We start from the raw sequence: 26527 nt of genomic DNA, 5'->3' as shown, positions 1-26527 counted from the left end.
AGTTTGGTCCCTTAGGAATTCACACACATTTGAACTTTTTGAAAATTTTGAAAGATACGGGGTTTCGTTTCAAAAAATGTGAAAATAGACGAACATTTCTGGCTGAGAGGATGGACATTATAGCATGACGTGCACCGTTTATTAGAACTTTGAAGGAAAACAAGAAAGCCGGCCGTGGTGGCCCAGCGGTTCTAGGCGCTACAGTCTGGAACCGCGTGACCGCTACCGTCGCAGGTTCGAATCCTGCCTCGGGCATGGATGTGTGTGATGTCCTTAGGTTAGTTAGGTTTATGTAGTTCTAAGTTCTAGGGGACTGATGACCTCAGATGATAAGTCCCATAGTGCTCAGAGCCATTTGATTTTTGAAAACGAGAAAGGTGCGAAGAAACCAGTCTCGTACTGACGACACATGGATGCATACACACTGTGGTAGCATAGTGACGTACCCGGTGTGCGGAAAAATGAAAGTTCTGGACAAAGAGCAGTAGTGGTTCATGCGGGAGTAGAAATGGGGTTCATTGGGGGTGCAGAGCTCATCTATGATTCGAGATCAATATCGCAAGATTATCACAGCCAAATGAACAGTGGGAATTGTATAAAACGATTGCAAGAGCGCCTAATACCAAAATTGCAGGTGAAAGTATTGTGGTTTTAGACAATGCACGCTCCAATTGTGTTCACGAAAATTTAAGCGCCTAACACATCTTCTCGTAAAGCAGATTACAGTCATGGCACAAAGAGCTCTTGAAAGTTGTGAAACGTTACAAACCGGAGCCAGAATATGCAGTAAATAGTGTACTAAAAGAATCCGGGAAATGACTTAACAGCGTTATGCCTTCCACCCGACTTTATGCGTGAGGTAATGAAAAGTAATAGCAGAGAAATAACTGCGATAGTTTTGTTCGTTCCTGACCAGACAGGAATGTTTTTTGAATGTGCAGGTTGACCATTTGGCAGAAGACGCTTAACTACTAGAATTCTCCGAAATAATAGGGCGGCGCATTCTTAACGTTTTTCCATAAGTTTAGTCATCAATAGTACATGGCTATTACAAATGATTGAAACGATTTCATAAATTCACTGTAGCTCCATTCATTGACATATGGTCACGACACACTACAGATACGTAGAAAAACTCATAAAGTTTTGTTCGGCTGAAGCCGAACTTCAGGTTTCTGTCATCAGAGCGCTCGAGAGGGCAGTGAGACAAAATGGCGACAGGAGCCGAGAAAGCGTATGTCGTGCTTGAAATGCACTCACATCCGTCAGTCATAACAGTGCAACGACACTTCAGGGCGAAGTTCAACAAAGATCCACCAACTGCTAACTCCATTCGGCGATGGTATGCACAGTTTAAAGCTTCTAGATGCCTCTGTAAGGGGAAATCAACGGGTCGGCGTACAGTGAGCGAAGAAACGGTTGAACGCGTGCGAGCAAGTTTCACGCGTAGCCCGCGGAAAATTGGATCATGCCACAACTGGTGACCGACAGCGCCGACTTCATCTTTCAACAGGATGGTGCTCCACCGCACTTCCATCATGATGTTCGGCATTTCTGAAACAGGAGATTGGAAAACCGATGGATCGGTCGTGGTGGAGATCATGATCAGCAATTCATGTCATGGCCTCCACGCTCTCCCGACTTAACCCCATGCGATTTCTTTCTGTGGGGTTATGTGAAAGATTCAGTGTTTAAACCTCCTCTACCAAGAAACGTGCCAGAACTGCGAGCTCGCATCAACGATGCTTTCGAACTCATTGATGGGGACATGCTGCGCCGAGTGTGGGAGGAACTTGATTATCGGCTTGATGTCTGCCAAATCACTAAAGGGGCACATATCGAACATTTGTGAATGCCTAAAAAAACTTTTTGAGTTTTTGTATGTGTGTGCAAAGCATTTTGAAAATATCTCAAATAATAAAGTTATTGTAGAGCTGTGAAATCGCTTCAATCATTTGTAATGACCCTGTATATTCTCCTCCACTATTTACAACAATCTGCCAACGCTGGGGCAACTTTCCGATTCCACGATTGTAGAAATCGCGTGGTTTTGAAGCGAAGAACTCGTCGAGGCGTGTTCGGAGCGCATTTTCATCCATAAAGGTGAAAATTTCTCGTCACCAGTAACGATACAGTAAAGGAATGAGCGTTGTTGTTTACGAGCCAACTGATGACGAGCAAGCAGAGATGATTTTTTTGTGATTTTGGCTTAGAGCATGCCGATTTTTGAACCGCCCCCATTGCATGCAAATGTCACGCGGTGTTGGAATGATCATGGTTCATCACATTTGCCAGTTCTCGAGTACTCTGACGTGGATCATTGTGGGTTAATGCGTTTAAACGATCGTCATCAAACCCGAAGGTCTTGCTGAACATGGAGAGTCACTAATGTGCAAACGATCCTCCTCAAAACGAGAAAACCATTCCTTGCCGTGCTCTTTTCAATAGCATTATCCCCACACACAGCGCAAATGTTTCTGGCAGCCTCTGCTGCTGTCACTCCTCTATTGAACTCGAAACAGAAGAATATATCGGAAATGTCCAGATTTCCTCATTTGGCACTTCATTTTCTAGCGCCCACAGCTCCACTCATTCTCTCCAAATGACAATGTGACAATATGTTAACTCAAATAACAACAGTGAACTACAAATAAAAAATTACAACCAATAAATAAACCCATAGCAACCGGAATACCAACATGCAATACAAAAACACTACAAACTTATGCATCAACCTAATAGTTTAAACTCCCGCGGGAGGTTCGAGTCTTCCCTCGGTCAAGGAGTTAGCGTAAGTTAAATTAGTGTGTTAGTCTAGGGACCGATGACCTCAGCAGTTTAGTCCTATAGGAATTCACACACATTTGAACATTTAATAGTTTAAAGTGCAAAATTAACCTTTATAAGACTTATAATTACCTTTTGTTTGACACACGATTATGACATTACAAGTCTTTTGAAAAACTTACGTAGATGTCTGTTTTTCCAAATCCTTTCTTTCACATTTTCTCTATAAATATTCTTCAAGTTGCACTGAACTAAGAATTCCCTGAAAGACTCAATGGGGACTCAAAAATATGCCACTTTCGTTCCATTGTTCTGGTCTACTACATACAGGGCACAGTTGTTCCTAGGAGGGGGGGCGGGGCTCAAAAAAATGTTTACACGAAGTACAACGATCATTTCACAGTCCGATGTTGTACCTTAGGTGAAAAACAAAGCTATTGAACATTGGAAAAGAAAAGGGGAAGTGCTCTACCGCTATCAAGAACATCACATTATCCAGCCTGAGAGAAGGAAAAAAAAAAAAACACTTGGTATACCGACCACAAAATAAGACCACGTGTCACTGCCCTAATGAGAATGAGACTCAATCACAGAGGTTTCCCCAGCACATCTGTTCATAGTCGGTGTTGTGAAGAACGCCCAGTGCGACTGCGACGTTGAATCTGTTTGAGACATATATCGTATATTCGTCGTGTGTTCTAAATATCTAGTTCATAGGAAAGAAGAGCTGGAGATGTTTGGAGTCCTTGCGTGTCCAGTTTATTATCTGAAAACTTTGCGCCCCCCTCCTCCCCCTTCACACACACACATTTAAGACATTATAAAAATTTATCACAACTTAATTTGTATATGTTTTTATACGTTCAAAATGTTGCTCAGTTTATTACAAACGTAAGTTATATTTTAAACTGCAAAGCGAATTTTATAGTAGTTCTGTGTGTTCTATGTCCATCCTATGTGCTGTGTAGCAAGGACAGCTATGTGGTGGAATAAGTAATAAATAAATAAAAGAAAAAAATTAGGGCAGCTGAGCCTAGAGTGAGTCATCCAAACTTTGCAAAGTGCTGTGCGGCGCCCGACGTCGCGAGCATTTTGATGGCTTCGCCGTTTTGTGGTTTCATTCGCTAGAGCCTACAGATTACCTCCAGCACGACCCACTTAACTTTCTCCTGGCGTTGCATTTAACATCTGCACATGTACTAGTTGTGTTGCACAGATACGAAATGTTAATAATTTTCCTTATAGCAGGAAGTAATTGATCATTTTTGGTCATTATTTGCTAATTTTTCCTATAACGTCCCAGTTTTAAAATCGTTTCCACGTGAAAGATCAATGGTAGGTTTTTTTTTTTATATTGACATTTCACATAAATGTCACCAGTCAAATGAGGAAATAATGCTTAGGGAAGAGACTGAAAAAACCAATGCAATTTCAGATGCTTCTAGGAGTAAATTCACATAGTGGTGTTGCAGCAGCGGGGCACGGCACAGAACTCCTATACAGAAGTAGCAGGGTTCAAATGTCCGTCAGTTCACCCTGATTTACCTTTTCCATGGTTTGCCTAAATCTATTAAGATGAATGCGGGAGTGGTTGCTTTGAAAAATGGCCCTACCGATATCCTTCCCACCCTTTTCCAACCTGACCCTGTGCTTAGTTTTTCATGATCTCGATATCGACGGGACATAGTCATGATCTTCCGACCTTCCCAGAATTTCACTTTTCTATGTACTTCATTTTTTTGAAGGAATGATGTTTAGCAGCAAATAAGCGTTGCGAAGAGTTCTAAATATTTCTTAACACCTCATGCCAGGGCTATTCAAAAAGGTAGGACAGATTTCAAACATTTATTGCTTGCAAACAACAAAAGTTAGGAACGCAATTCCAACATTCCTGGGAAGAGAAAGGTTCAAATTTGTATGCATTCAATGTGAGCACCATGTGTTACACGACAAATATGAAAACGGTGGCTCAATTTCTCCCAGACAGGAAGCAGCTGGTCCCTCGTTATAGAATTCTCGGTTTCAACAATGCGACGTCGCAGTTTTCAAGATTGTCAGACATAGGGGCGATAAAAAAACGATCTTTTTACGTAACACCACAGATAGTCACAAGGTGTGAGGTCGGGAGACCTGAAAGGCCATTCAAAATATTACGTACTCACTCCCCTCCACAACTCCTAGAAGTTTTGTGACGGGAGTTTCCGAACGCGATGTTTGATTTATTACCGCGAAGTAATGATATGTGTTTAATATCTGTTTCATATTTAATTCGTATTTGGAGTGATATTTCGTGACAGTGATGGAAACTAAGAGCTGATCAGCTGGATACGAGTTTGTATCTGGCGAGAAAGGCAGTGAAGTAATAGCTGTCGCAATTCCAAAGAACAGCGAAGCTATGTCGGGCATGGCCAGCGAGCGGTGAAGTGTGTGACTGAAAACCGAAAGGTTGCGGAATAGAATCCCAGTCGGACCTCGGATTTTTTAGTCCGCCTTTTAACCTAGTATTCATCTCTCTTTTATGTCGAGATGCAGCAGAAGATTCCAATTTATACTGTACGTCTCGTTTCCCCAGTTGCGGACATGCAAGTCGCCGAAGGGGCGTCGGTAAGGGGATAAGGAGGTGTTGGTGCAGTTTTAATTTATTCAAGATGACGGCTCTCCCTGGGGGTCCCCTTACCTCCTCTGGCTGGGGGTAGATGTGGGAACCTCACATTGTTGTCACCACCCCCACTCCTCCCCCATCCCCCACGTTCCCTCCCCTCCCCCATTTTCCCTCCCCTGCCTCCACTTTTCTTGCACTTCCCCACTTCTGGATTGGCGGGAAATAGTACTGGAGAGGAAGGACGTAAGGTACTGTCTTGGGAATTGTGTCCATTAATTTGTATGTGTATTATCCTGCTGGAAGAATTTTCCAAATTTTCCTGCTGCAGATGCAGTACGATGCGCCAGAGCCATATGCCGAACACGATGGCCTTCCTTTTCTGTAGTGCTACGTGGCCATTCGGAGTCCAGTCTTTTTGCGACCGTACATTCTCGTAACCACCACTGCCAGCAGTAATGTACAGTGGATACAGTCCTGGCAAGTCTCTTTGCATTGTCGCAGATGGAACACCCAACGTCTCGTAGCCCTATTACACGACCTCGTTCAAACTCAGTGAGGTGTTGATAATGGCGTCTTTGACGCCTTAAAGGCATTCCTGAGTATCATCAATCCACCATATCCAATCTCAAAAGTAATTAACGCTCAGGGCCGGTACAGGCTGTATTCGAAGCAAACATAAATTGCATCCTCATATTGACACCACTAGCGCCACTCTTATGCAACTGGCGCGAAACTTTCAGATATAAAAACACGCTTACCAATTTCGTGTATGTGGCACAACTCCTTCATGGTGTTGTGATTTTTTTTTTTTTTCTTTCAGAATAACTAGTGATTCACAGGGAAGGCTTCTGTGTATAGTGTGGTGCTACTACGTCAGACTAGTCGTCCGACTGTAGATACGTAGTGCTGCACGTACGAAGTTATGAATAAACCGATTCTGTATTACCAGGTGTGTAAATGACAAAGTCGTCTTCTTTACACGAAGAAAAGAAACTATGTTTCATTCTTTGATATACCCTTTTTGTAGTGGACGACTCGAATCTTTATTACGAATTTTTGGCCTATTTTACTGTCACAAAAGCAAAACTAAACGTACTAAATTTCAGACATGTGATTGTGATATTGAGAGGTTCTCTTTTCTATTCTCTGCTCATAGGAATACATGTTTTGGAGGAAACTTAAGTGTCTGAAGTGATACGGACAGTTGTAAGCAAAACATTTTGGGTGCCTTATTCTCAGTAGTTACGGATGCAACAGCGGCACGAACTCCGAATTAATTACGTCAGCACTTTTATGGATTTAGTTAAGCAATTTTAGCTCTGTAACTCACCAACTCCAGTTGATAGCTCTTGCAGTATTACCATTACTGTGTGTGTTCTTTATCCTGCCTTAGCTTCATGTCAGTACAAATCATTTGACAGAATGTGATTAATGATTCTGTTAGTACTGTATTACGGGTCTAATTTAAATCAGTAGGATTAAAGGTGATTTGTTAACAGGAAAAGTATTGAAAAACAAGTGATAGCGAATTTCTCCGTAGATAAATTGTCAGTTTTCACAAAACTACACGGATTTAATTGTAAAATGTTCCTTAGATACAAACAGTTTAAAAATATTGTAATTTTTTTGTGGCTTACAACTCAGAACAGGGCACACTGCGCAAAACAGGATTTGCAAAACACATTATATTACATTAGTTTTATTCGTGGGTTTCACGGACCTCCTTGCAGTTTTTGTGAACGTTGGTCTTGGTCGTAGTGTTAAATTCATGCTTTTCACTCTTTTGTGGAAAAACAAAGAAATATTGGTAACGGCAAAAGACATTATCATCCTAGGAGTTGTCTGGTGCATTTTCTCGGACGTTTCGGCAGCAATTTTCGAATTCGTTTTTGCAATCTGTTGCTGGAGTCAGCCCAGACAAATACTGCTCATCAAGTTAGTTAGTTTGTGCCGTGTTCCATGGATCATTTTCACGATAAATCGTAAAGCTGTGGAACAAGTCATTTTACATTCAAATAAATTCATTTGTCAGTATCGCTACATGCTGACCCTTAAAAACTTCTTTAATATACGGACATAAGGTAGTAATTCTACCCACCACGTTTACGCATTACAATAATAGAAATTCTACGGTATTAACGCTACACCCAGTCTCGAGGGTTTGATTCCGCTTACAAACAAAATGATTTTTATAGCGTAAGCCGGCCGAGGTGGCCGAGCGGTTCTAGGCGCTACAGTCTGGAACCGCGCGACCGCTACGGTCGCAGGTTCGAATCCTGCCTCGGGCATGGGTTTGTGTGATGTCCTTAGGTTAGTTAGGTTTAGGTAGTTCTAAGTTCAAGGGGACTGATGACCTCAGCAGTTAAGTCCCATAGTGCTCAGAGCCATATGAACCATTTTATTTTTATTTTTTTTATAGCGTAAAATTACGTGACCATTCGATAGAGCAGTCCCCAATTAGTCTAGTTCGATATTTATTTATCAATATGTATTAACAGGGACGTTGCTCGAGCAGCAACGCAATGGCGGAGACACGCGAGGCGGGGCGGTATGCGAATCGCTGCTGGATTGCTGGATATTGTTCGTGTTTTACTGGAGCTTTAATACATATCGATAAAACTACCCTACAGTAATATGCGATTGCTGCATCGGATGGGCACATCAAAATACCGCTTTGAAAATAGTTTTATTTGCAACGGGAAAGAATTGACGCTTTCCGTCTGTACTGTGTGGAGGATGATCGATGACAGTGAACCCAAGGCGTCGGATTGTTGCAGATGTCGCAGCGTTCGTGTGTGGTATGCCATTGTCATGCTGAAGGAGAGGGTGCTCCATGTGTGAATGAACCCTTCAAATTCGAAACTCGATTAGAGCACGCTCTGACTAAGGATCGAAATAGTTACGTTACGTACTGCCGTGTTACACGCTACATTTAGGAGCCCTTTAGCGGCAGAGTGCTGCAGATATGTAGACATGAAGAATAAAGGTGTAGAATGTTAATAAAGTTCGGTTTTATGTAAAAAGCTGTAAAAGTTTTCACAAAAATTCAGAAACCTTACTTTTCAGTACGCACTAGTTTTATATTACTAGTGACCTGTCTCAACTACGGCCGGACGACTTCTCTAACGAAGCGGTGCTAAATTGCATACACAAAACTTCCTCGTGAATTAGTCATTCTGTTAGTGAAACTGGATATAAATCCAGGCAGTATTCCTGAGATTACCCTTAATTTGTTTACTAAACCACTTTGAGCTACTCTTTAATAATGTCCTTGAACTAAGACTGTGCAACATTTAACAGTTGATACTATTAAAATTGTATATTAGAAACTGTAAAAAAACTGATGATTTACTGTCAGTTTTATTTTTTACAAGCCATGAATGTATATCTTGAACTGAGCTGTTTGATACATTGTCTATATTGCACTAATTTACGAATCACTTGTCATGTTCGAAGATATATCATTTATATACAAGGAAGCAGTAATGGTCCCAGCACTGACCCCTGAGGCACTCCCCACCTGCAGTGCACCTGTTAGATGCCAGCTCGTAGCCATTCTCGTGACTGTATAGATTCTGATCAAGCCTTTCCGTGCTTTGGGGTTGCAGCAGCTGCTCACTGTACTACTTTTCCCACCAGATATCACCTCTTCTCCGTCCGCCCCCGGGAGCTGAGTGGTGAGCGCGACAGAATGTCAAACCTAAGGGCCCGGGTTTGACTCCCGGCTGGGTTGGAGATTTTCTCCGCTCAGGGACTGGGTGTTGTGTTGTCCTAATCATCATCATTTCATCCCCATTGACACGTAAGTCGCTGAAGTGACATCAAATCGAAAGACTTGCACCTGGCGAACGGTCTACCCGACAGGAGGCCCTAGTCACATGACATTTACATTTTTTACCTCCTCTCCAGCAGACCAGCTTGTAGATCCCCTCATTGCCATGAGATGTCACTGCAAGCACTAATTAAATATGGAGATAACAACACATTTATTACACACTCATCATCAGTAGAATTATAAATTATATACACAAAACTTCCCCATAAACCTGTCTACCTATTAGTAAAAAACATTTTTAAAAAACGCTACAATAGTTCAGGAGATTAGCTTTCATGTACAGGCAGAAAAGCATGATGGAGGACTTTATTTTAGTAGTATGTGTAGATCTGTCAAGGTAAATCTAGTTTGTTCAGTTGACAGACCTTTTTGAATTCAAGCTGTTTGTAACAGAGCACATTTTTATGTTCCAAGTGTTAATAAAGCCTATTGTTCTAGATCTCCTCCAAAATGTTTAAAATTTGACTCTACTTTAGTTGACAGAACACCATAATTTTTATTGCTTGACTACAAAGATGATAAAATCTCTTCCACTGCATAAAATATCATTCTTTGTTAGTTTCCAATTTGAATGTTTTTATTTTTCGTCATTAGAAGCATGCGCTGCTTCAAGAATTGCTTTCCTTTTCACAGTGTCAACATTTGTTTCTTCCTAGTTCATAAGCTCTCTAAATCTCATATTCAGGTGGTTTGTCATAGAATCATTTGTGTAGTTCGTGTAGCCTAATGTTCACAGCAACCTTCTAACTGCCTATTACTCATGACACTAGTGAACAAGAGTGTTTCATTGTCTTCTTTTTTGGTAAAGTACATGATAACTTTTAGAAAACATCTCATTGGTATAAATAGAACTCAAACTAGTCTTTTCTGTGGGATTAGACGATTTCGTAGCAAAGTTATTTCTCATCTTGTTCTTCAAGAAATTTTGAGAGCAGTGGAGATTGGTATGTGCAACACTAACCACTACTATTTCATCATTGAAAATAGTTCAAAGTAAATTAAGGTCCTGCATGAGAGAGACTCTGCTGTTTCAGCCTATGTTCAGTAAAGCACAATATAAATACTGCTTTAGGAGACATATTATGGTTTTCCTTCCAACTAGAAAAAATTGGATGGTTCGTAATCACTAGGTCATCAGAAGAATCATTGAATAACAGTGAAAGCTAATTTTATCTATATAGCTAAAATACAATAATTATTGTAAGAACTTCATTTTCTTGTTTAATAAACAACTAAAAACTTTATCAATATATAGATAAGGAGTATTTTACATTGCTCTTTAGCACGTGTCCTTCAGACAGTGGGAATAAGAAGGTATTCACCCGCATTCATCTTGTAGATGCACCTTCAAGTTAACTGCTTCTTCACAAAATGCATATTCACTTATGAATTCCATCATAAATAATCAATCACAAGAGACAGTGGTAACATGTTATGAGTTATGCCTGCATGAATGTGTGTGTGTTGTCCATTTTACATTAGGCCTTTTGGCCAAAAGCTCACATGTTTAGCAGTCTTTTTGTTGTGCCTGTCTGCAACTCAATGTCTGTATTGTATGGTGACTAGCAATATAGCCTATGCATAATATTATCAATCACAATTTAAGAAGAGTTATGACATCGACAACTATAAAACTAGAAGAAAAATAGATCCCTTATCACTCATTCACAATGTAGCCACCCCCCCAAAAAAAAAGAAAAAAAATCTGACAGCTAACAAAACTAATTTTAAATACAGCCTCAAATCATTTCTCCTGGATAACTTTTGAAGAAAATGTAGTAGCATGTATAACTAGAAAAGGAAAAAAGAGACTAAATTTAAGTGCAATATTAGTTACATGAATATTAAAGGCTAACATGTTCAGTCTTACTAGATTTTGACTACTCTGCTATTTGGTAAACTGTAAATGGTCAGCATTCATACATTGCCCTTTAAACTTGCATGTTCCACATTATTTAGTTTACAATCATGCAAACAACCCATGTAACATTTAAATAGTGAACTAATTAACAAAGTAACATGTAAATTGTTTGGTACAAATCACCATCATCAAGGCTCTTTTAATTCCTGAATCTTATTGTTTACTCAACAAGGAGAAGATCGCTATCACCGTGATAATGTATGTTGCAACATTTTAATTCATGAATGTTTATAAATAGTTGTGCATAGTTAATAAAATTTGTATACAATAACAGAAAATGGCTATTATCATTGTATGGTTTCTGCTTTAAAGGTGAAATCACTTTATTTTTTAGAAAATATGTTTATTTTAATGTTGTGTAATTGACATTGATGTTAACTTTTTTTATTTGCTTGTTTCTTTTTCAGAACATAATTGGTGTTTGCTCTTCATCCTCTTCTTCGCAGAGAGTGTGAGTGCGGTCTATAGAGAAGGCTACTTCAATGGTTCATCATTTGTCAGCCTTTCCACTCCTGTCAACTTAAAGAATCACACTGGATTGAGCTTTAGGACATGTGTTGGTGGGGAACTATTTTTCCAGCAAGGAAAACCGGGGTATTCTCTGTTGTTATCTGTACGATCTGAAGGGTTACTTTTTGTAGCTGTCGTTAATGGTCGTGCTATTAAGACATTGTTGAATGCAAGATTTTTGGATAATGAGTGGCACAATATTAACCTCATGTATCGTCTTGGAAATCTGACACTTTCAGCAGGCAGTCACCAGAAGGTTTGTAATTGTTGAGATCTTTTATATTAGAGATTTTTCCCGTTCACACATCAATGAGTTTTTCTTAAATAATTACAAAATATACTGCTTCTCAATTGTAAAAATACACCGACGAAAAGAAAATCACTACACCAAAAAATAATTAATATAGAGTAATGAAATTTTGGGAATACATTTATCTAGGTAACATATTTAAGTGATCAACATTGCAAGATCACAGATTAATGTAAATCTGATATAAGGCATGCAAATGTGAAATGCTGGTACAGTAATAACGGGTGTAACCACCAAAATATTGAGTGCAAGCATGCAAATTACATGCATTATGTTGTACAGGTGCCGGATGTCAGTTTGTGGGATGCAGTTCCATGCCTATTGCACTTGGTCAGTCAATAAAGATACAATTAATGATGTTTGTAGCTGATGCTGAAGTTTTCACCCGATGATGTCCCAGATTTGCTCATTTGGAGATAGATCTGTTGATCGAGCAAGCGAAGGCAACATTGTGCCATCCTGTAGAGCATGTTAATTTACAAAAGTGGTAGATGGACCAACTGTTATCCTGTTGAAAAACAACCCCCTGGAATGCTGTTCATGAGTGGCAGATCAATAGGTTGAGTCACCAGCCTAAAGGACAAATTTACAGTCAGGGTGTGTGGAATAACCACAAGAGTGCTCTAGCTAGTGTCATACAAAATCACATCCCAGACCATAACTCAAGGTGTAAGTACAGTGTGTCTAGCACCCAGACAGGTTGGATGCAGGCCCTCAACTGCCCTTCCTCCAGCCAACACACGGCTGTTATTGGCACTGAGGTGGAACGAGCTTTCATCAGAAAACAAAACCGACCTCCACTCTGTCCTCCAGTGAGCTCTCACTTGACACCACTGAAGTCGCAAATTTCAACGGTTTGGGGTCAGTAGAATACACACTACTGGGCATCTGGCTCATAGCTGTCCTTGAAGTAGCTGATTTGTAACAGTTCATTGTGTCACTGTGGTCCCAACTGCTGCTGCAGATGCAGTACGATGCACCAGAGTCATACATTAAACACTATGGTCTTCCGTCTTCGTAGTGCCACGTGGCTATCCAGAGCCCGGTCTTCATTGTGACCATACATACTCGTGACCACCCATGCCAGCAATCGTGTACAGTAGCTACATTCCTGCCAAGTCTTTTTGCAGTATTGCAGAAGGAACATCCAGCTCCTCATAGTCCTATTACACGACCTTGTTCAAATTCGAGGAGGTGTTGATGATGGCATCTTTGTCACCTAGACATTCTTGATTATCATGAACTCACCACATCCAGTCTCAGAGGTAACTAATGTTCACAGCCATTACGGTGTGTACTTAAAGCGAGCCAGAATTGCATCATCGTGCCAGTGCTAGCAGGGCCACTCTTATGCAACTGGTGTGAAATTTGAATAGACATTGTTGTTCAGATATAGAAACGTGCCTACCAACTTTCATTTGTGTTGCAGAACTCCTTTTTGGTGTTGCAGTTTTTTTCTGTTGGTGTATATTTAGTGTATCATATTTAAAGTGACAAGCACAAAAGAAAGTGTTGACTGATAATAGTTTATGTGATGAAATGGTGGCTTTTATTTCAGAGTTTAATCGTACTATAAGAGCAGTTCTGGGACACTGTCTTTTTCTGTATCGCACTTTTACCAAGTGAGGTGGCACATTGGTAAGACCCTGGATTCTGAACTAGAACAGCAGTTCAGATCTCCATTCAAATTTAAATTTTCAGTGATTTCACTAAATCACTTAGGACAAATGTGGCGGTGATTTCTTTGAAAGGGCGTGGCTGATTTCCTTCCCCAGACTGAGCTTGTGCATTATCTCTGATTATCTCATTGTTAATGGTATCTTCCTTCTTTCTTTCATATTACACTTTCTATTTAGATTACCTGTAATCACAAAACTATCATTTATTATGTTAATGATATTGTTTTGTCCTGTTGTCATCTTCACCTAATCTAAATCACTATTTTGCAATTCACACTGCTTGGCAGAAGCTTCTTTGAATCACCTTCAGACTGTTTCTTTACTGTTCCACTCTCTAACAGCACATGAAAAAAATGAACACTTAAATTTTTATGTATGAGTTTGATTTCTCTCTCTTTATTACAATGATCATTTCTACCTATATAGGTTGGCGACATTAAAATATTTTCCTATTTAGAGAACTAAGTTAGTGATTGAAATTCATGAAAACACTTTGCTGCAGCAAAAAACACCTTTGTTTTAATAATAGCCACCCCTACTCGCTTATCATATATTTGACACCCTGTCCCCTGTTTTGCTATAACACAAAACTAGCAGCCCTTCTTTGGACTTTTTCATTGTCATATCTGGTGAGGATCCTATACCACACAGCTGTATTCTCAGAGAGGATGAACAGATGTAGTGAAGGCAGTCTGTTTAGTAGAGCTGTTGCATCTTCTAAGTGCAGTCTTTGGTTTGCCTTCCCCACAACATTGTGTACCTTACTGTTCCAATTTAAGTTGTTTGTAATTGTAACTCCCAGGCATTTAGGTGAACTAATAGCCTTTTAATTTGTGTGATGTATCACATAACTGAAATTTAATGGATTTTTTCATAGTCATGTGGATGACCTCACAATTTCCATTATTCAGAGAGAGTTGCCACCTTTTCTCCATACAGATATGTCTGAGTCATCTTGAAGCTGGTTTTGGTCTTCTGATGACTTTACTAGCCAATAAACAATGTAACAGGGCTGCTCAGATTCTCACTGAATTGTTTATTTAGATTAAGAGTGGCAGAGGGCCTGTAACACTTCATTGTGGAACAGCAGACACCACTTCTGCTTTACTCGACAATTTTCTGTCAGTTACCACATACTCTGGCCTTCCTGACAGGAAATCATGAATCCAGTGCACTGCTGAAGCAATACTCCATAGGCACACAATTTGAGTGGAGGCACAAAATTTGAGTGGAAGTCTGTTGTGAGGAATGGTGGCAAAAGCCTTCTAGAAACATGGAATCTATTTGAGATCCTCTGTGAATAGTACTCATTACTTCGTGCAAAGAAGAGCTAGTTGTATTTTTTCACAGGAAATGTATTTTCTGAATCCATGCTGACTGTGTGTCAGTAGGCCATTATCTTTGAGGTAATTCATAATATTCATACCCAGTATATATTCCAAAGTCCTAATGCAAATCGGTGTTCTTGATATGGGTCTGTAATTAGATTGATTACTCCTGTTTCCTTTCTCAAGTACTGATGTGACCTGCGCAACTTTCCGTTTGGCTTTATTAGATGTTTTAAGATGCTTCACTACACTGAGGATACCTACTTTAAAGTTACTCATGTTGGCAGTTGTTCTTGATTTGAATTATGAAATATTTACTTCGTATTCTTTGGTGAAGGAATTTTGGAAAACTGTGATTAGTAACTGCTTTACTGATGTTGTCATTGTTAATATCACTGTTGGTGTCATTCAGAGAAGGCATTAATTGTGTCATGCCACTAGCATATTTTACATACAATCAGAATCTCTTTGGATATTCTGCCAGGTTTTGAGACAGAATTACATTGTGCAAGTTGTTAAAAGCATCTTGCATTGAAGTCCATGCTAAGTTTTGAGCTTCAGTAAAGCATTCCCAGTCTTGAAGATTTTGTATTCTTTTAAATTTGGCATGTTTTTTGCTTCTGCAACAGTGTTCAGACCTGTTTTGTGTACCATGGTGGATCAGTATCATCATTTACTAGTTTATTCGGTATAAATCTCTCAGTTGCCTCAGATACTATTTCTTTGAATTCAAGCCACATCTGGTCCACACTTACATTGTTAGTTGGAAGGAGTGGAGACTGTCTCTTAGGAAGGCATTAAGTGGACTTTTATCTGCTTTTTTGAATAGATATATTTTGTGTTTATTTTTTGTGGATTTGGGTGTTGAACTGGTCAGTCTCGCTGCAACAATCTTCTGGTCACTAATCCCTGTATTCATCATGATACTCTGTACTTGCTCAGGATTATTTGTTGCTAAGAGGTCAAGTATGTTTTCACAATCATTTAGACTTTAGTGGGCTTCTGAACTAACTGATCAAAATAATTTTTGCAGAAAGCATTTAGTACAATTTATGACTATGTTTTATATTTACACCCACTTTGAGCATGTATTTACACCAGCGTAGCAAGGGTAGATTGAAGTCACCACCAACTATAATTGTATGAGTGAGATACCTATTTGAGATGATACTCATGTTTTCTTTGAACTGTTCAGCAGCTGAATTATCTGAGTTGGGATGTTAGTAAAAGGAACAAATATTAAGTTATTCTGAACTGTCTCTTTCAATTTTAGTAAAAGTAAACTACTTCTAACAGCAACAAATAGGCTTTCTGAATCCTGTTAGGTCCTTTGTGAAAATTTCAATGAAGTTATGTTTGTCTTTAGCCAGCTTTTGGTACAGTTTGATCTCCAGTGCTTTCTGTTAGTACTTGGAGCTCTGGTTCTTTCCCAACTCATCTACGACAATTGACAACTATGTCTACCTGTTCATGTGTTTGTCTTGCATCCTTTGAGACTGAAGTTCTCCCTGCACTTTCTTGAGAACTGTGAGTCCACTCCACACAGTTCCTCCTACATATGTAGCCACCTCGTGCTTGTAGTGAAGTGACCTATTAAGCATAACCCGAAACCCCACCACCCTATGTCTCAAGTCAAGAAATCTGCAGCCTACATGGTTGCAGAACCATGTATTCCTCTGATTCAGACCCCCACTCGATTTTGTACCAGATGTCCACAGTTGGTCCAGTTGACAGTGCTACAAATGGTGAGCTCAGCCTTCATCTCACAAGCAAGACTGGCCATCTTTACCACCTCAGATAGGTGCTCAAAACCAGAGAAAATATTTTCTGATCCAAAGCATCATGCATTGTTTGTACTGAAATGAGCTACCACCTGCAGTTGGCTGCATGCTGTGATCTTCTTGGCATCCAGAAGCACTCGTTCCACATCTGGAATGAGTCCTTCCAGTGTCCATACTGGATTTACTCCCCTCGTTGGAAGTTGTATCTCTAAGGTGCCCCAACATGTGCCTAACATTGCAGCTCTCAACTACTAGTCATTCTACCCTCTGCAAATGCCCAGATCTTGTGGACCAACAGGCTTCCTCCGGAACAGGGCGAGTGACTGCATTCATTAGACGAATTGGGGAGGCCCTTTGATCATAATATGATGATGGTTTTTTGTTGCTAGGTGGGGTTGCTTCAGAGATATGAAGGTCAACTTTGTTTTTTCAAATGAGAGCTATAGTTTGGTACTTATTTTCTGATAGCGGCTATCGAGACAAATCCAATGATGTGTAACAGTAAGGTCTTTGAAGGTCAGCGATGGTCACAAAGTTGGCCTGAACATCCATTTACAGAACTGGCAAACGAGCTGGCCACGACACATCTCCCTCGTGTTCAATTCAACAGTTTGGGAATTGTCTCTGCAACTCATTTCTAGCCATCAGCTAAAAATGTGCCGGCCACCCATCATGTTGATACCACATTCTGTTCCTTGTTCCTAAAGGTATTTCTTCCAACAACAGACCTAATGTTTCTTGCAGGAATGTAGTGTACTTCCTACTGTTAGGATTTCCTTTAATGTAATAGGGGCCTATAATTCTGTCCTCCAGATTCCCACACCATACATTTACCGACCACGGTTTTTTGTGTGCAATCCAACATGGATTTTCAGTTGCCCAATAATGCGTGTTATGCAAATTATCATTTCCATGGTTCGTGAATGTAGCCTCATCAGTAAATAAAATCAAATTAATAAATGTGTCATCCCTCTGAATCTGAAGTTGAGCCCATCGGCAGAATTCAATGCAACATATACGATCCGTACCATTTAATTCTTGGTGGAGATTGATATGGTAAGGATGATATTTATGGTGATGCAGAACACGAACAACACTACTCTGGCTCATGCCAGATTCTCTTGCTATTTAATGCGAACTAACACAAGGATCTCGAACCATAGTGGCAACAGTACCAATTCTCGTTTCCTTGTTAGTGACTTTCCTTTACCGGATACGTTTCTGATGTGTTAAAGATCCAGTTGTTGTCAATTTATCATACACATATTTAAATGTATGACATGTAGTGTGAGTACGTTGAGGATATCTTTCAGCGTATAAGTCTCTAACTCTCACTGAATTTTGTTGGCATTCTCTGTAAATGAGAAGCATGTCGACTTGTTCTTCGAAGGAATACATCATTCACATTCACTTGATTCAACGATACTAGTCTTACCATTCCTATTAGTGTTGTATTGCGAAGCTGTCGAATGGTGTTTACATGTCAATGGCACATTATACGGATATGCTGTATTTGGTGAATATTTACTATTTGCTTGATATCAGAAAAAGAATTGTCAGAGCATGTGCTTCGATAAGTGCCGAAGTGATAAGGAATACCATTCAGTCCATTATAAGATTACAGCACTGCATTGATACCCATAGTCATCACTTCGAACACCTACTGTAAATGGACATTCATGCCACCTTTTTGACCTTCGTTAACCTTCAAAGACCTTACTGTTACACATCATTGGATTCGTGGTGATAGTCGCTATCAGAAAATAAGTACCAAACTATAGCATCCCATTTTAAAAAACAAGTTGTCCTTCATATCACTGACAAGACCCTACCTAGCAACAAAAACCAATGTTATCTTATGGTCCCCGTTGTCCCATGCAACGTTTGTCCCACAAACTTTTCAGCTACTATCATACTTTAGGAGTTATTCTAGGTGGCAATAGTTAGTGATTCACCCTGTATATTGTATAACACATATCGGTTTTCAAATCTGCTACCTGAGAGAAGGTAAACAGTTTTTTCTGACCACTTCAACCCCACTCACTCCATCCCAACCTGTGTCATCTCCCCCATCCCCACCCCTCTCTCCACCCCCCCCCCCACCCCCCCACCCTCACTCCACACACATACATAGAATAGGTGAAGGGAGTATTTCAGTTTAATCCATTGTGACAGACAAAACAGTATGGAAATATCAAAGTGATTCTACTTGCCAATTGAGAAGATAATTGACTTTCAGTTGCAGAAATGAAGAATGATAAAAAGGAAAAGTGCCCCTGTTATAAAATGGGAACACAGTGATGCATAAATTAAATGTTGTTAACTCACTGAACCATTAATTTAGCAGAAACTTATAGAAACAAGATTTTGTTTAGAAATAATCTAAGATCCATGCCTGATGAATGGAATGTTGTAAAAATTTGGAGTGAACAGCAGAGAAACAGAAGTGATCCAGAGAAGAAACTCCAAATAAGAGAAATGGAGCTAAAGGAACCGTATACAGAGTCTGTGGAAAGTGGTTCTACTGGTTAAGACACTGGAGTCATATGACAGACTGTGTGGTATTAAAATACATCCTAATTTATGATCACCTTTACCTATCAAACCTGCGGCCACAGTGCTGTACCTAAACATACCGTAATATGAATAACATAATCTTCCTCTTTTAGAATTGATGTACCTACTGAACATTTGTTCTTTCATTGTTCATTTACAGACTGTAGCCAATTCTACATTCAATCCAGAAATTATACAATACAGTGAAATGTTTAGAAATAATATGGTACTGCTTGGACGTGAATTTGTGGGCTGCATCCTAGAAGGTCCCGGACTTGTGCTCACAACGTCGGTTGATAGTCAGCAGAATGTGAGATGGGAACCTTGCCCACTTCCTACTAAAAGCTGTGAGTATTGATGTTCTGCTTTTCAAATTAAGTCGCAAGGAATTGTTGTATATGAAGACAGAATGATCATTTTTTAATCTTTCAGTATGTTTTCCCTCTGCCTGTGATTTGGTGTCAAAATTTCATGATTGGAGACTTTTGTGTGTATATTTCAGATAATACCTAATAATAATAATAATAATAGTAATAATAATAATAATAATAATAATAATAATAATAATAATAATAATATAGTATTCGTATCAGTTGCTACTTGCAACTTGACTGCTGAAGTAATGTAAATAGTATAATAGCAATGATATTTGATTGTGCGTGTTTTCAGTGTCTAACATGAGGCGAAATAATATTGGAATTTTAGGGAAAGTAACTGCTTCTCCCTGTTGTTTGAAGATACACTAGGTATTAAGAACCTTGGGAGGCCATTTCCAGGAATAAAGTCGGTTAAAAATGTAAATAAAAGTAAAGGAATTGAAAAGAAGTTGAGAATGAATGTTTATAGTGAAATAGATGACATCTGTGATTGTGGTATTACTAACAAATTATAATGTCTTCAAAGTTGCTCATTTTGTTAGGTGCACAAAAACATTGCACATACCGAGTATTGCCAGTTTTGGATGATAATTTTAGAAAATTAAGAAAAGTGAGCTAGTCAAATCACACACTATTATACTGATAGAGCACAGTTGTTTAGCAAAATTAGTTGTTCTTGAGCAACTTGATAGCATTTATAAATAGTCAGCTGAAAGATGCAATAATCAGATGAGCAAAAATCGTTGTATACATTATATAGCAGTGGATTGCTGTTAATTTAATCAGATTTTAGAACTAGTACTTTTTGGACGTCACACATCAAAACTGCAAATTTTCTGGGGATTATAAATTTCATTGCTGAACTCGATGCTGTGTTTAACAATCTGCTTTTCAAGATTACCTTATTCTAAGTACTTTTAAAAATCTTTTGTTTGATTTACTATCCTGTTTACTAGGTATTTTCCATGAACACTTAAGAAAGGCAATTAATGCTGTTGATTTTGTATGAGTCATCACAAGTGAGATAACTATATTTTTGCTCTACAGGGAACCTCTTCAGTGCAAATTTATTGAGGTCTGAAAAGTTTTTTGAGTATGCAACTCAGTTCCTGCACATGTTGCTGCAGAGCTCTGGCGCACATGGCTTGGCATGCACTAGGATTCTCTGCTGGAGAAGGGTGGGGTGTGCAGCTGATCAGGTTTACAAGAACTTCTTTATTGCAGCTTGTTTACAATTATTGGCATGGGACTGCAAGTAACAATGGCGAGTGAGGTGAATATCATGTTGTTTTCCGGTGTGACAGCCCCTGGCTGCTGATTGCATGCCCCTACTACTGCTGCTGCTGCATCACCATTTTGTCAGACTCCCCAGTAAGAGATGGTGTGGCTGGTGACAATTGCTGCGAGGATGTAAGGTTGCTTCATGCTCCAGTGGCCAAAATGATGAGCTCTTCTGTTATTGATACCCCGGTGAGCGCAGGAATATTTGGACCCACACGTCGTACTCCCGGGACAGCGGCGAAGTGCGGGGCTGCCATAGGATCTAGGTGCCTAGGCGACAGGCTGCAGCTTATGTCATGGCAGTGGTAGAGGCAATGGCATCATTGGCACAGTGCTGAGCAGCACAGGCTAGACATCATGTAACTATCCAATTTTTTAAATGCTGATGGGCTGGTTCAGGAGAGGTTAAATGCTGCTGCTGCTTCTACTCACTAATTTTGTGTCCTGCCGAATTATCTGGAATGAAGTCAATGACTGGCTGTTAAAACTGGCAAAGGGTTTGTTGGTATGTCTTCTTGGTGACTGGCCTGGTTTTGTCACACTGTGTGGGAATATTAGTGTAATAATGAACGGTGTATTGCAGCGGTGCACAGGATGTTGTTGCTATAATAATTCAACAAGACCGATGCAATGTTGCAAGGCAGATTAGCTTGCTGAAACAGTGAACTCAGCTGTACTGGTCATACTCGTGCAGCAAGGGGCAAAGCGGATGTCTACACTGACAGTGGCAGTGTTGTTTTACGATATGTGACAATAGTGTTACATATGCTCAACAAACACGCCACTGCTGGCTGTAAGTGCTGGGCATTTTTGTAACAAAATTATACTTAGTCCTGCAGCCCTACCAGGATGATGCAGTTGTGCCGGACAAGTTCCCTGTATTTAGTGCCACGGCACAGCTGGCAATCCCAGGTCAACACGGGTAGCACAGCTGACTCCGGCCAAGGGGCAACTGTTGCTCTCCATGCTCGTCAGCCATCTCTCCTCGCACACCAGCCTTCTCTCCATGCACACCAGCCTTCTCTCCACCCACACCAGCCTTCTCTCCATGCACACCAGCCTTCTCTCCACCCACACCAGCCATTTTTCACCATTCCAGGGCAGACATCTCGTCATGGTGGGTATCCACCACTGTGACGCATCTGGGTGTCATTCAGGGTCATAGCAGATACGCAATCATCAAGTGCACATTGCTGGCACCAAAATGTGCAGCTGTCTTATGTAATGAGGCCCCTGGTGCTAGATGGAGTATTTGCATCAGCATTGAGGGGCACACAAGCAGCAAGTGTAGCAGAATATGGCCAACTGGCCACTGACCCGGAGTATCAGTTAGCACAAATGCTTCAATAAAAATTTGTTACATTTGCAGCTGCCTCAACTCCCACTTCTCCTCCACTACCCACTCATGCTATCTTGGCTCATAGTCACCCCTTCCTGCTCTGGGGGCACTATAGTTTGGTGTCAGAATCTGTGACAGCATCTTCACTCAGCATATTGTCTGGACCATGACTGTCGGTGCTGACATAGCATGACCGTTCATGCAGTTGCTAAGGAAGGCTGTGAAATTCAGGTGTACAGAAGAGTGTCAGGGTGCGTTTGAAGAATTAAAGAGAGTTTTGGCATCAAGCCTGGTTCTGACATTACCAGACTTTCAGATGGATTTTATCATTTTGTGTTGCACATGTGATCATGCTTTTTGTTGTGTCTAGGAATTCTGCATACTCGATTTGCTGGACAAACAATCAAACAACTTGTATTTATGAGTTTTATTATAACCAGACAAATACAAATACTTAACTTTGATAGATGTGTTGCAAGCAAAGGGCGACATACAAAATAATCAGTGTTCTTCAGAACAGACAAACACAAGTCTGTGCTGTGTGGAGATAACTAATGAAGAGGCTACGATGAGTGGGCTAACGAAGTGGCTAATGTTGAAGCTGCTATTGAAGTCGGGTGTGACAATTATGTCCTCTTCACCTAGGGGCTGCTGCTGTTGTGTTGTCATCCTGGAGGAAGGTCAGTTAGCATGCGATTGGCTGACCTCTTTTCACAGCCATCTCTTCTCTGTCGTTCCCAACTGGCATGCCGTCAGTGACTTTATGCCGTAACATTCCTCCCCCAAAAGCGATGGACTGTCATATATGGAGCATGACAACGGGGGAAGAGGCTCTGATGGACCAGAAGCTGTGGCTGCAGGGGACATCAGACTTCCGGTCATACCCCGCCATACAGCCTTTGCTCTAGTGGAAACGCCACCCGGAAAATGCCCAGAAGGGTACACGTCTACCTCCTGAGGCCCATAGCAAGCAGTAGAAGGCTCCATCTCCATGGGGTTGTCCCTCGGTGTCGTGATGACACCCTCTGGCAGCTGCTGTGGCCACACTGTCCTCGGGATCTGTGAATCTGGGGGAAGGGATACAGAAGGATCGTCGTGCACATGCCAGTGGCGAATTTGCGTGTAATGTCAGTGCTGGAATCCATCTGGGTCTGAAATGAGATACATGCATGCGCCAAGTCGACAAAGGATCTTGCCTCATGCCCACCGTCTGCTGCTGCTAAAAACCCTGAAAAGCACAATATCATGTGGCGTGAAACATTACTTTTGGCCTTCATTTGGCTGTGGATGCTGAGGAGGATGGAGCAGGTGGAGCAGTGCCCGATGGCGGTGGCTGTGAAGCAGTTCTGCTGCCGAAGGTCCATCTTGTGGATGTGAATGGTAGGAGGTGAGAAACAGTTGCAATGCTTGATCCATGGTGTGTGCAGTGCGAAGTTTAGCCAACTGCTGCTTGAAGCTTCTGAAAAACATTCTGCTTCGCCGTTCGACTGTTTATATGGAATGGTGCACTCATTAGATGCTGTATGCCATTGCACTCACAGAATCTTTCCAATTCATTTGACATGAACTGAGGGCCATTGTCTGACACTACGACTTCAGGCAAACGTTCAAAGCAAAAAATAGAGGACAACACCTGAACTGTGTGACTTGATGTTGTCAAGTTCATTGGCACTTCAAAAGGAAACTTGCCATAAGAGTCTACCACAATCAACCAACGAATGTTCCAAAAAGTTCCTGCAAAGTCTACATGCACAACACAACACCCAGTCCCTGAGTGGAGAAAATCTCCTGCCCCAGCTGGGAATCAAACCTGGGACCCTTGGCACGGCATTCTGCCGCGCTGACCACTCAGCTAACGGGGGTGGATGCCCAGTACAGTGTCGACGTGCTAACTGTTTCGTACAAACAATCCCCCAGTGTCCTTGGTCACGTAACTGCAGCACTTCTTTTTGCAAAGCTTTGGGTATCAACACACATGACTGTCCACTGTCATTTTGAACAAGAATCACACCATGTTGTATAGCGAGGCCATGCCAACGTGCAGAGTATCGGTGCATTTCAGAGTTCTTTATGCTATGCAGTGAGCAAGGCCAAGATGTGTGAACTTTTTTTTAGCAAAATGTTCAAATCTGAATCAGCTTCCATAGCCTGTGTAATTTTCCTATAGTTCAGAGGAAATGATTGAAGCAATTCAGAATTGTGAGCACTGATGTGACAACAAGATGCAGCAGGAGCGTCAGAGTCTGTATCAGGGCCAATCAGAAGACATGAAAGTGCATCCGCATTTCCATGTTGAGCTTTTGGACGATACACACTCTCGTACTAAATATTGAGACAACAACAAAGCCCATCTTTGCAATTTTTTGGGCAGTTCATTCAGGAACTGACTTCATCAGATGAAATAAGGACTGCAGTGGCTTGTGATCCATTACTAATTAGAATTTTCTGCCATACAAATAGTGGTGGAATTTGGTGACACCATACACAATAGCCACTGCCTCTTTCTGTATTTGCGAATAGTTACACTGAGCTTTGGACAACACTTTTGATGCGGAAGCAATAGGCCTGTCTTAATCACCAATTCTGTGTGAAAGCACTGCACCAATTCCATAAGAGGAAGCCTCAACTCCCAATACAACTGGTTTGTTAGGATCAAAGTGAATTAAGCATCGATCACTGAGCAATCCATCTTTAAGTTTTTGAAAAGCTTCTTGGCACTCATCTGTTCAAACAAAGGGGACGTTCTTGTGACACAAACGATGCAATGGGGCTGTGATTTGTGCAGCATTCGGTATGAACTGAATATAATAGTTCATTTTCCCTAAGACCGACTGCAGTTCTGTGGCATTGCAAGAAACTGGCAGGTCACATATGGCTGACAAATGTGACTGAAAAGGATGTACACCTTGACTGTTTATTACATGACCAAGATACTACAGCTCAGGTTTGAGAAACTCACTCTTGTCCAATCTACACTTTAGTCCTGCTCAGATAACGCACGAAATAAACCTCGCAAATTTGCAATGTGTTCTTCAGGTGTACAACCTGCTACGACAATATCGTCCAAATAGTTTGAACAGTTTGGTACTTTAGCAGTCAGCTGTTCCAAATACTATTGGAAAATAAATGGCGGGTGTGGAAACACTGCCAAAAGGGAAATACAAATATTTAAACAAGCCCAAATGAGTGTTCACAACACACATGGCTTGAGATTCTTCATCTAATGGAATTTGAAGATATGCGTCACGCAAATCAATTTTTGAAAAGTAACGACCAGTACCTAATCGTCCATGGGATCCTGTGGGTGTGGCAATGGATAAGTATCAACCACAGTTTGTGTGTTGACTGCAGACTGAAAGTCAGCACAGAGTCGAATGCAACCTGAAAGTTTGGGGAGCAAATCCAGTGGACTTGCCCATTGACTCGCTTGTGTGGGTGCAATAGCTCTGCTATCTTGCAGTTCTTTAAGTTCAGCAGCCACTTTGTCCCAAATTGCAATGGTAACAGTTCTGGTGTGGCAAAATTTCAGCTGAGCATTGTCTTTCATAGTAATATGTGCAACAAAATTGTTAGCCTTGTCTAAACCTTCAGAAAAGAGTTCAGGGAATTCTTTCAGCAAGCCAGCTGCACTGTCTTTGGCATTGAATGCAGTCGCTGACAACACATTGTCCCAAATTTGAAAGCCAAATTAATCAAGGCCAAGTATGTTCTCACAATTGCGTGATTCTAGCACAGTGAAAGTTGCAGTTCGCATATGATAATGATACGTGGAAGGCAAAGTACATTTTCCGAGAACGGGAATGTCTTGTCCATTATAAGCCGTCAGGTGCGTGCTAGTTCTGATTACATGAGCCTTGTTACTAGATTTTTGTGAGTGGGTAGAATTCTTCTGTTTGTTCCATTGCAGACATACAGATTGTACGTGACCTTTCTTGTCTCAAGCGTAACACTGTGCTTGTCTGAATGGGCAGTCTTGGCATTTGTGCCGTGAATAGCACCAAGGGTATGACTTAATTCTGTTCACTGATGTAGCTTCCTGTTTAGAGAACTGTGTACACGGCTTGATGTGTGCGTGCTGTTGCTGCCTACTAGGATGGTCGTGAGCAAGGGGAGACTCAACTCAATAAATTGGTGGCTGTTCAGATTGATCGGCCACTATGGCATGTGAATCATACTGATCTACGAGTTGCACTAAATGATGAAATGATGGATCTGACTGCT

General features: G+C 40.8%; 1 protein-coding gene across 1 annotated transcript in view; it reads left to right on the top strand.

Moving 5' to 3' along the window:
• Positions 1-26527, top strand: part of LOC126184763 (protein crumbs) — a 301898-nt gene that overhangs the window by 69533 nt on the left and 205838 nt on the right. The window contains exons 2-3 of the mRNA XM_049927313.1: positions 11553-11911; positions 19470-19656. Coding sequence (XP_049783270.1) covers positions 11553-11911; positions 19470-19656 — 546 coding nt within the window. The remainder of the gene's footprint in view (positions 1-11552; positions 11912-19469; positions 19657-26527) is intronic.

Source organism: Schistocerca cancellata, chromosome 4 (genome assembly GCF_023864275.1).
Source record: "Schistocerca cancellata isolate TAMUIC-IGC-003103 chromosome 4, iqSchCanc2.1, whole genome shotgun sequence".
Classification (NCBI taxonomy): domain Eukaryota; kingdom Metazoa; phylum Arthropoda; class Insecta; order Orthoptera; family Acrididae; genus Schistocerca; species Schistocerca cancellata.
This window is presented reverse-complemented; position numbering and strand designations above follow the sequence as displayed.